Below are 12094 nucleotides of genomic sequence, written 5' to 3'. Positions count from 1 at the left end.
CTAGACAATGCCATTGGATAGTGGAATTATTGGGAGGTTGCTGATCATCATCATTGTACATATTAGAGCTTAGCAAGAAAGAAATCAGTTGGAATTGCATAAGTGGTCCTGCAAAATGCAAGGGATCAGACCGGATAAGTCAAGTGGTCTTTTCTAATCCTATTGTTTCTAATTAAGAATGAAGATGTATGTTTTGTAGATAAAGTGAATATTCAGAAATACATGAAAAGTTACATTAAATATTAATGTGCTGCTCTTCTCACTTTGTAAATATTTTAACACATTTGAGTAAGAAGATATGCTACAAAAAAAAGAAACTCTACTCTGTAGAGCAAACAGCTGTGAAAAGATGATTCATTGTATGTGGTATCCAATAGCTTACACAGTTCAGACACTACAAAATGCCAAAGTGAGCAAAGAGGAAACAAAAATCCAGGAAAACAGCCATTTGAACTGAATGACTCTGTTACCAAAACTAGACCCCAATTCTCTGCAAAACTGCAACAAAATATGGCAGATTATAATTTAGGCTCATTACCTGTCAAATGAACTGCTTTCTTACCTAAACATTAACTTGGGGAAAAAAGAACTTTCTCTTGTAATGGTAGGAAACTGTACAACGTTTAACACAAGTATGTTGTACTTTATACTGTAATGGAAGTCATCTTTATTTTCAAGCAATTCAGAAAAAGGTAAGCCTGAAGGCAGAAACACCAAGTATCTTTAAAAACATGGAATTTCCTTTATAAGCAACACTTACTTGTATTAGGTCTAAAATGCCAAGTTCACTTTCTGAAGAATCCACACAGAAGACAAAGTACAACGTGGCATAGTGCCGGTAGATTAGTTTGTTATCAGATCCACCTATTAGTCTAAATGAAGAGATAAGCTAGGTCAGTGTCAAGACAAGATGAGCAAAAACTCATTAACAGCAAATTATAAACTTTTCAGGATACAGGTTAAATTACATCATGAAATAAGTATATGTTGAAAATACTTCAGCCATTAGCAGTATAATAGAGAATCTCATAATTTAATGTAAAAGTGCTTTTGAAAAAAACAAACCAACATGACACCTTAACTCTGAATTGTAATTACTGTTAGTAAATATCCTCATAGACAGTAGTAAGCACACCAATATATGCACCTATGCATCAGGACTATGGCAAACAGATCAATAAGGACACACTTCCACTAAGATGTGTGCAAGTTTCAGGCCGTGACATTCTAGCAGGCACTGTGCAGAGAGTAAGGAATATTACTTAGAAGGGGGTCACATGCTTCAAGCATCTTTCCTAGTCCCACTCAGGGGAGCCATTGAGAGGAGTTGAAAAAATTTAAGTACACATGCATTGAAGTTAGTGATTAGTACACATGTATTGCACTGCTATTCACTTAAACCAAATTTATGGTCTTAGTGATAAACTGAATAAATACAGCAGTTGTGCTACAGAATATTTGACATTACAGAAAGTCTGAGTGCACTGCACCCAACTGGTTGTATTACAATATTAAAAGAGATGCAGAAATTTAAATTCTTTATACTTCTCCTTAACCATCAAGTTAGTGAACTACAAAAGGAAGAGTTATTTTAAGTGAATCAATGGTGATATGCTTCAGCCCATCCTCTGTAGCCTCCCCGAGAGAAACTTTTAACTGCAAATATCACAAGGCATGCATCTCTCTTCTTTAGGTGGCTAAAAATTCTATCTTAAGCAACAACATGGCTCAAGTATAAAATGAAAACATTTTGTGGCACATGGATATACAGGTATTAAGCTGATGATTCTGCACATTGGGGGAAAAGCCATTAAAAAATACTCCTAAGCAGGATTTACAGAAGAAATCACCAGAGTCTAATGGATCAAAAATCTGCACAAAGAAATGATCCTTCTAATTTTCTATTCTTTATTTGTAAATTAAAACTATTAAGAATCTTTAGAACACCTGCACTTTCCACACAGCTTCACATTAATGCTTGAAAATACAAGTCCCCTTCTCCCAAACAGCTAAACAAAAAATGTACAGCGTTTTTGTAATTTGCAAGCAAAACAAAAACAAAAATGCAAAGTAAAGGTTGATGCTATGTCCTTAATTTATGATAATTAACTAGATATTGCAGTGCATGTGAAGTTGTTTCACACTTATTGCTAGAACCCCCAAAATGTGCAAATTGCTCTACAGAGATACAGGAAGACAGTCCCTGCTGTGAAGAGCTATATCAACTGGGGACTTGAAGAAGGGAAACAAAAGTTGAGCTTGTGCCACCCACCCCCACACTTGGGGGGGGGGACGGGGGACGCTTCCTTATGATGTATAAAAAATGCCTGAAAGGGTGAGCTTTTACTCTGTGGGTTTTTTTTTAAAACATTGGAAATTCAGTTTCTGTCCAGCCTGGAAGACTATGCTAACTGGAGAACTATTGCAATGATACTTCCAAGAGTGAAGAGAGCAAAAGTGGAATAATTAAGAGGAGAAAGAACTGTTAGTCAAAATGTTAGGCCTTCTCTTGACTAGGAAAACAGGTCATGGTTGGTAACTTTGACCATGATTGTGCTCCAAGTATAAACACAGCTTTTAACACATTTACCGGCTTTAGTCAACCCTAGGTTCCCCCCATAGAGGAATGTAGCTAGTTAACTCGTGTTAAGTGTCAAAAGTGGTCTACAAAGAGACCAAAATCATGGCAGCTAAAACAACGTCAATCATGACCGCTTTTCCCCAAAATTGTGTTTTTGTTAATACCTATATGATTTCAATTACTAAAATTTAATGAATGGTTCTTTTATTTCATCACTTCTGCCCTGCTGTTAATGTGTGAGAACTCACAATAAACATGCTTTAAGATCACAAGGGGTAAAAAAAACCTGACATTTTTACCTTGAAAAAATTTTACCTTAAAAATCCGAACACTATTTCAGCACTGACAACACCTGTCATCAAAAATATCTGCCTCCCTATCAGCCACCCCAATACACCAGAGGAAAACACTCCACAGTTTTAACCAAAGGTCAAACAAATATGCCTTATTTAAACACCAGGCTCAGAGGGCACAATTAAACTAGGAAATACAGCCATGTTTTGAAACACAGTAGCTATACACACTGTATACAAGATTTTGAACCTAGTGTAGACAGGGCAAGTCATGTTTAAAAACCTGCTAGATGGGGGAAGCCTAGGGTTGACCATGGCCAGCAAACGCAACTTGCTGTCTACACTGTGCAAAAGACCCACTTTTAAAAATGTGTTTGCTAACACAGGTTTCAGAGTAGCAGCCGTGTTAGTCTGTATCCGCAAAAAGAAGAACAGGAGTACTTGTGGCACCTTAGAGACTAACAAATTTATTAGAGCATAAGCTTTTGTGGACTACAGCCCACTTCTTCGGATGCATATAGAATGGAACATATATTGAGGAGATATATCTCCTCATCATTTTTCATAGTCCAGACTTGCTCTACAGCCCTGTTTTTCAAACAGTGGGTCATGACCCAATACTGAGTCACAGCATGTCAGGTACTTTGTCACCTTGCTTTGGTCAGCATTGCTGACCAGGACATTAAAAGTCCCATCGGTGGTGCTGCCCAGCTAAGGTAGGCTAGTGCCTACCTTTTCCGACACCGCGCTGCGCCCCAGAAGCAGCCAGCAGCGGGTCCGGCTTCTAGGCAGGTGGGCCACGAGGCTACGTGCGCTGCCCCGACCCTGAGCACTGTTCCCAATGGGAACTGGGGGGGAGCACTGCCTGCAGGCAAGAGCTGCACAAAGCTGCTTGCGTGCCTCCGCCTAGGAGCCGGACTACTGCTGGCCGCTTCCGGGGCACAGCGCGGTCTGCGGTGCCAGGACAGGCAGGAAGCCTGCCTTAGCACCCCAGCTGCGCTGCTGACCGGAGGCAAGTCTGTGCCCCAATCCCCTGCCCCCCCTCCTGAGCCCCCCCAAACCTGGAGCCTTTCCTGCACCCCAAACCCCTCATCCCCGGCCTCAATCCAGAGCCCTGCATTCCCAGCCCAGAGCCCTGACCCACTCCTGCACCCCAACCGTCTGCCCCAGCCCTGAGGGGCCCCCCCAACCCGGAACCCCTTTTGCAGTCCAAACCCCTCATCCCCGAACCCCCAAAGCCTTCACCTGCAGCCTAGAGCCCTCACCCCCTCCCGCACCCCAACCCCCTGCCCCAGCCTTGACCCCCCCCCAAACCGGAGCCCCTCCTGCACCCCAAACCCCTCATCCCCGGCCCCAGCCCAGACCCCTGATCCTCTCCCACAACCCAGCCCCCTACCACAGCCCAGAGCCCCCTCCCACACCCTGAACCCTTCATTCCCGGATCCAATCCACAGCCCTCACCCCAGCACCCCAACTCTCTGCCACAGCCCTGAGCCTCTCCCACACCCCAAACCCCTCATCCCCCAGCTCCGTTGCGTCACGGGCATCAACAGTTTTCTTCAACTGGGTCCCCAGAAAAAAAAGTTTGCAAACCACTGCTCTACAGAACAGCAAACTTGGACTCTGGCAGAAAGCCATTGGAATCTTTAGGCCAGGAACCCTCTATCAAGAGCACACAGCATCCAAATATTAGGCGCTCAGGCCTAAGTACCCAGTAGAAGAGCTGTCACTGATTTCAAGTTTCGCAATGGTATTGTGCAGGGGTGGCAAACCTGCGGCTCCTTGTATAGGCATCGACTCCGGGGATGGAGCTACAGGCGCTAACTTTCCAGTGTGCCGGGAAGGGGGTGTGCTCACTGCTCAACCCCTGGCTCTGCCACAGGCCCTGCCCCCACTCTACTCCTTCCCGCCCCCACCCCTGAGCCTGCCATGCCCTCGTTCCTCCCCCCAGCAGAGCCTCCTGCATGCCACAAAACAGCTGATCAGGAGGTGTGGGGAGGGAGAAGGAGGCACTGATCAGCGGGGCTGCCGGTGGGTGGGAGGTGCCGGGAACGGAGGGAGCTGATAGGGGGGCTGCTGACGTATTACTGTGGCTCTTTGGCAATGTACATTGGTAAATTCTGGCTCCTTCTCAGGCTCAGGCTGGCCCCCCCGGTGTAGTGGAAACAGTCTCTTAGGTTGACCTCAAGGCTTTAGCTGGGCTTTGGGAATATAGTTAGGTTCCATCTTGGCTTCTATATATTTTTTTCTGTATTGTCTCCGGATCAGGGACAGGTGTGTTGTAACCATATCGCCTAATTCAGTTACAGCTGTACAATAGACAAAGCCCTAGAAGAAATATTTTGTTAAAGTTGGAGAACACTTTATAACAGAAGATAGTTATAGCTACTTAACTGTAACAGTGTATTTAGTACCTAGATACAATGGAGACTGGTGTATGGCCTTTCTTATGGGTGTATTAGAAATATTTAGAAAGAAATTTTAACTAAATTACTGCTCTAAAATATGGTACTCTTGAAGGTTTTTGTGACATCCTTTGCTATTCATTAATACTAAAATGTAACAGAAAATTCTAATACTTACAAGCCTCCTTCCAGGAAATTACAAACATTTTCATCACGTTTGGATACCAAATGGAAAGTTTCTCTGATAATTTGTTGCTGTGTATCTTCACTCTGTGAAAAAATAATTATTTTACTATCAGACTAAAGTGGATTAGTTAAAGTAATTTATATTTATAGCTCATATAGTTTGCACTCCATTTTACTAATAGCACTAACAAGACAATCGACTTTGCTGCCTTCTAATCAGTCACCCGAAGTCCATACCCTCAATTTCTTGTAACACTATTTCATTATCTTTGAGGTCTGTCATTAAGCAATATAGCAACATTTTTCCAAACTAGATTGAACAAAGCTGTTGGCGAAATTTTTCTAAACTAGATTGAACAAAGCTGTTAAACAAGTTGCAACAGTAAAAAAGTTTTACTGCTCTCAAAAACCCTACACTGATTTAACATAAACCTTTAGGACAAGTTATTTTGAGTAGAACTATCCCCAGAAACATCTCTGATAACTGTACTGTAGACTGAACAGAACGTTATTTTTAATTTTAGATCTTGTCTACAAACAAATTTGCACCAGTTTAACTGAATCTATGTTTTTAGTTAAAGCAATGCAACCCCCTGATTGATGCTCTTAAACCAGTTTTAAAACTATATATTGATGCCTGTGAATACAGGAAGTCAGACTAGATGAGCACCTGGTCCCTTCTGCCTTGGAATCTATCAGTGTCGTATTTTATAAGCTTGACAAAAGATGACACATTATACTCAGTGCAGTGCATCAGATACCTTCACTAGCAGAGACAAGAGAGGTTTGTCTCCAGAACTGGGTTTTGTTCCACTTAGACCTAAATCTGCAAAATCCTCTAAGAGTGCAATCCTAACTTTTACTGACCAGAACACACACATTGTTCTGCCTTTTAGAAGGGGGGAAAAGTGTGTAATTAAAGAGACTTAAAATACAAGCACTGGAAGTCACATTGGTAACTAATGAGCATTTTCCAGTAGCTATTATGAAGTACTTATTCAATGCACCAGGTAGCTTTTAAATTCAAGTGAAGCTGGGGAAATCAATGATACATAGCCATTAAGTTCCATAATTATGTTACTGGCAGCGGGTGGGGAGGGAGGCTATTCTTCAAATTAACATGTAACCTTCATGTTCTTTTTCTTTTACATTTCTTAGCATAGCTGAGCTTTTAGAATTTCAGATAGTCCCCCACTCCCCAAAAAACAGAAGCTGAATAACTTCATTTAAGAATAATATCTTTCTTACTGCTTAGCAACATGTCAGTCAGTCCATGTCCTAAATATAAATTAGGTTCACTAAATACTAGAAGCTTCCTCTGAAATTGCACCATATTACAAGTTCTCAAATATGGAGTTCAAGAAACAGGGAGAAATTGCAGGCATCACCCACAATTGTATGCAGAACATATTTCTGTCATAACACTCCATTCAATTAAAGTCACAATTACCCAAAATGTAAAGTTATCCTCCTCCTCCCAGGGTATCTGTACACAGCAAACAAAAACCTGCACCTGGCCCATGACAGCCGACTTGGGCTCACGGAGCTTGGGCGGTTTCATTGCTGTTTAGACTTCCGGGCTCAGGCTGGAGCCTGGGCTCTAGAGCCCTGCAGGGTGGGAGGGTCCCAGAACTCAGGTTCCATCCCAAACCTGGAAGTCTACACAGCAATGAAACAGCCTCACAGCTTGAGCCTGAGTCGGCTAGCACAGGCCAGCCACAGGTTCTTCTTTGCTATGTAGACATACCCTCCGCCTTCACAAGACTTTAGGAAAGGGCAGTTTTCTAGCACAATTCAGAAGTGTTTGGTTTTAAACTGCAGAGGACCTGCACTTTGGAAAATATTTTCATTTAAATTGCTTAGTTTCATTCATATATCTGTAATTTTTCACCCAGACAAAGAACCTGTTGTTCTACTGAACTGTGGTTTTTCGTCCTAATTCCAGTGACAGCTGTTACTGTAATGGTGCAAAACACTAGTGTAGACAAGGAAAGCTGGATTTGCACAGTGCAGCTCACCCCAATTTCAAGCATAGGGTGAGCTGCATTGGTGCACAGTGTGGCTACATTCTGGGCCAAAATTAAATAATATATTGTGGACATGTTGTTAGGTAAACTAACAAACAAAAAAAGACTTATCACAGTGCCTAGGGCATACTAAACAAGTTGTAGATCTGTAGAAAGAAACTGTAAACAAAGCAGTGATCACACACACATTTATTCAAAGTAACAGTAACTACAGTACAACCTGAGTTATGAACACCAGAGATATGAACTGACCAGTCAACCACACACCTCATTTGGAACTGGAAATACACAATCAGGCAGTAGCAGAGACCCAAAAAAAGCAAATACAGTACAGTAGTGTTAAAAGTAAACTACTAAAAAAATAGTGAAAGTAGCATTTTTCTTCTGCATACTAAAGTTTCAAAACTGTATTAAGTTGATGTTCAGTTGTAAACTTTTGAAAGAACAACCATAACATTTTGCTCAGAGTTACGAACAACCTCCATTCCCAAGGTGTTCGTAACTCTGAGAGTCTACCGTAAATTCTACTGTCACTAAACTATGGATCAAAGTAATTAGTGTTTTACAGTTGCTGCAAGATTATTGGAATTGTGAAGCTTTTAAGTGCTCCCACAATTTTACTGCTCCTCAGGCAAAATAATCCTACTTAACAGGATGGGACAGCAACAAGTCCATGTCAAGTGGGAGCAACCCCACTGTCCTTCAGTTCTTTGGACAAATGCAGCTCAGAAAAAGGTGGGCAACCACAAAGCCATCCCCCTACTTTTCCCAGCGCTGCTGCAGCTGAATCAGTTCTGGACAATAGCAAGGAGACATACACACACACACAAAAATCAGCGATGAAATAAATCTTAGGATAGGAAAGAGAAAATAGAAGTGAATTGCTTCATTTTAGTAAGAGTTTCCTATATTCAAGTCCATTTCTACCAATCCAAGTAACAATCACCATAAGATTGACAGATAAAAGAAAACAACAAAATCTCTTCCCTGAAATTTCTGAAATCCCCCATTTGAAATTGGGAAAAGGAAAGAAAGATTCACACACACAAAAAATGAAATTAAAGTCTTACAGACAAAGCCAGCCTGAAACTCTTCACATACATTTTAATTTTGAAATGGTAAATCAAGATAATCAGTTTGCTGGATGATAGGTGCTAAGAAGAGGTAGTGGGTTTCTTGACCCATGTTATAGTTTCGCCAGCTTCTCTTTTCCAGGGTAGGGGATGAAATTCTCTCACTCAGAGAGAATGGTTTTCTGCCAGCAATGTACTCGTTTATTAAACACTGGCAGTGCAACCCAATGAGCCATAGTCGGCATTTCTGCAAAGGTATGTCCTTGATAAAACATATTTTTAACAGTAAAACTTATGAAGTTATATAATTCTGAACAATGCAACCTTTGTGTATTTGACTGACTAGCTATAGATGTCAAAAGTGAAATTCTTTCAATTGGTACTACACCTCTACCCCGATATAACACTGTCCTCGGGAGCCAAAAAAATCTTACTGCGTTATAGGTGAAACCGTGTTATATCGAACTCGCTTTGATCTGCCAGAGTGTGCAGCCCGCCCTCCGAAGCGCTGCTTTACCGCATTATATCCGAATTCATGTTATATCAGGCCGCGTTATATTGGGGTAGAGGTGTACTTTTAATATCTATATTTATGTAATTTTGCTAAAGACAACAATGTTCTTGTGTATTTCTCTACATCCAATGGTAACTCCACAGATGGGAAATACAACACACAGCTTAAAAGCTTATCCTTTAGTTTTATCCTGGGTTAACTCTTTTGTTAATTCCCCGATCAAGCCTGTGGTGGTAATGCCTGACTCCAAAGCACATATTTACATAGAATTTTCCACAAACTTCACTTTCAGCTGGTAAGAAATTCACTTTCTCACAGATTAAAAAAATATATGTGCATCTGCTGCTGTTCATTTATTTTTTTTCCCTTTATATGAGAATCATCACTTTTCTAATACTATAGGAGTTTACAGAAAAAAAATTTGCTGACTGACCTCTACCAAAGGCCTTAAGCCTTTTTCTCACCTTCTCAATGCTAGCATCTCTGTCACTAAAGAGGCACATAATGCTGCACAAGAGATACAGAAAGGAATGTAAAAGAACTCTCCAAAGCATATTATCTAAGATTTTAATTCTTTTTTCAATATTTTAGACAATTACTATAAATCTGCAGTAATGACTCCACAGTTAAAGCTGTAAATCACTTTTATTGGAAGTCAGAATTCTACATTCCTTCACCTTTAAAATAAATTTTGTTTTGAAATTGAACTACTTATTACAGAAGTAGTGTATGAATGATTTTTGGTCAAACAAAATTGTCAGTGGGGGCGGGAGGGAAAGCTTGAAAGCGTCTTTTTTTTTTTTTTTGTAAAGTCATCTCTCAAAAAAACCCACTTGGTTTAGAATAATTATTTAACAGTACTGGACATAAGCTGCTCAGTATTATTTCATATACAGGTTGGTGCAATATTTTGGGATGGTGTGCAAAAAGGAACAGCAAATGGCTGAGCTCTGTCTCTTTATAAATTTGGTCAGCTCTGAATCAATTAGGTTATAAGAGGTTAAAAAAGTACTTTGGGAAAAGTAATTGATTTGAATATATTTTCTTATATTTCAAAGAAGAACATATAACGTCTCTACATCGCACCTCTAATTTTAAGACAGTATGGCATATCAGAAGAAAACAGTATAAACCACGTTATCACCCATCATGATTTTTAAATTAATTTTAAATTTTTAAAAGAATTATGATTCAAACACATTAAACAGACATAACTATTTTAAATGAGTATTTAAGACTACTGTTTTAATGTCTGAAATATTAGAAACCCACAGTTCCACTAAAAACCTTAACACGAAACCTATTATCAGTGTCCATCCTCTGTCTGTCCAACATCCTCTTACCTAAGTTCCCTCTAAGTCCTCTCTCTCCATCACAGCCCCAGGGCAGTCTGCACCCCAAACCCCTCATCCCTGGCCCCACCCCAGACCCCACCCCCACAGCCAGAGCCCTCACCCCCCTGTACCCCAAGCCCAACCCTCTGCCCTAGACCTGAGTACCCTCCTGCACCCAAACCCCTCATCCCCAGCCCCACCCCAGAGCCCACACCTCTAGCCCCACTCAAGCCCGCACACCCCACCAGAGCCCTCACCACTCCCCACCCCGAGCTTCCTCCTACACTCCAAACCCCTTGGCCCCACTCCCACCACACATCATCTCCATATTAGTGCACTTTACAAAATTCATTCAGCACATGGATGTAAAAAATTAAGAGGGAACATTGCCTTTTACCCCAAATTATAAGAGATCCCGAGTTACCAAATTTGGAAATGAATTAGACCCCAACCCCCCCAAAAAATTAAAAGGTGGTCAGAATTGGATATTTAGCTCAGGTCCAGGTCTGCATCTAATCAATGTACTGGAAAATCATCCCAGCTTATCACATAGTCAGTATCAATCAGTGTTACTGGGAGCTCAGTATTGGTCACACATGACTTCGGCTAATTTACACTGCCATAATCAACTACTGTATTGTAGATACAGTTCTAAGCTCTGGACTACACTATGGGTATGTCAGATAGGGATGTGATTTGTATTATTATATTGATACTATTTTAAGCCCACTATGGATGCAGTTACAACAGTACAAAGATGCCTAAAACTGGTAAAATGTATTTCCCTTCCGACTACAGAATAAACTATACCTGTATAAGCACTTTTATACCAGTTTAACTGCATCTACACTAGAGGGATTACTGCTTTAATTATACCCACACGGTTTAAGCAATAAGACTTCCTAGTGCAGACAAGCCCTAAAGTCAGGCATGGGCCACCAACCCCAAAGAGACCCAGAGCACATTAATGCCTGCTGACACCAAGACCCTCCAATATCCAACCACCTACCAGTGAGAAGTCGCCACCCAGCCTACAGGGAGCCTGCATCAGCCACCCTGCACAAGAGCCGCCTAGACCCATAGCTCAGACCACCAGGTGCTGGGAAGGGGGCAGAGTGACAAGGGGTCACCTCTGAGCTGCGCTCCCAGAGGCCTGCCGGCTAATAACTGCACCGTCCCACAGAGCAGGGGCTACACCCTGATGGGGGAGGCAGTCCAAGGCACAAACCCATTACCCTGCCCTTCCCTCTCCTCGCTACTGCCCGTATCCCCATCTCCACCCCGCCTCTCAACAGCCCCCCTGATGCCCAGGACTGGCCGCTCCCCTAGTGCGGGACCACCTCAGAGAGAGACCCCCTTGTACATAACCCCTGGGCCCAGGACTGGCCCTGGCCCCGCCCGCTCGCCCCCCGTACATAGCGCTGGTAGAACTTGGAGAGCCGGGGTTTGCCGTGGTTGTTGAAGATGAGAATCGCTTTGATCATGGTGAGGCGGCGGGAGATGGCCGCTCCAGCCGGCCGGGTCACTGCGAGCTCTGCCCCTCCCCCTTCACACTAGTAGCAGCTCCCCCGCTATTCGCGCCCAGAGCGGAAACGGAACCGTTCCCGCTACCCACGTGACACGGAGTCACCTGACAAGGTGGTGCGGCTCATTGAGAGTGTCAACATCCGCCAGGAGTAGT

At 42.3% G+C, this 12094-nt stretch overlaps 1 protein-coding gene across 2 annotated transcripts in view; it reads right to left on the bottom strand.

Annotated features, from left to right (window-relative positions):
• The window catches only part of AP3S1 (adaptor related protein complex 3 subunit sigma 1), a 41187-nt gene extending 29144 nt beyond the window's left edge, over positions 1-12043 (bottom strand). For both annotated transcript variants that reach the window (XM_005300139.5, XM_005300138.5), the window contains exons 1-3: positions 11829-12043; positions 5458-5549; positions 761-872 (exon numbers count right to left, since the gene is read on the bottom strand). In XM_005300139.5, the coding sequence (XP_005300196.1) occupies positions 761-872; positions 5458-5549; positions 11829-11897 (273 nt within the window). In that variant the 5' untranslated portion in view covers positions 11898-12043. The remainder of the gene's footprint in view (positions 1-760; positions 873-5457; positions 5550-11828) is intronic.
• Between the last annotated feature and the right edge of the window lie 51 nt (positions 12044-12094).

Source organism: Chrysemys picta, chromosome 6 (assembly GCF_011386835.1).
Source record: "Chrysemys picta bellii isolate R12L10 chromosome 6, ASM1138683v2, whole genome shotgun sequence".
In the NCBI taxonomy this organism is placed as follows: domain Eukaryota; kingdom Metazoa; phylum Chordata; order Testudines; family Emydidae; genus Chrysemys; species Chrysemys picta.
The sequence above is the reverse complement of the archived record's forward strand: the minus strand, read 5'-3'. Positions and strand labels throughout refer to the sequence as shown.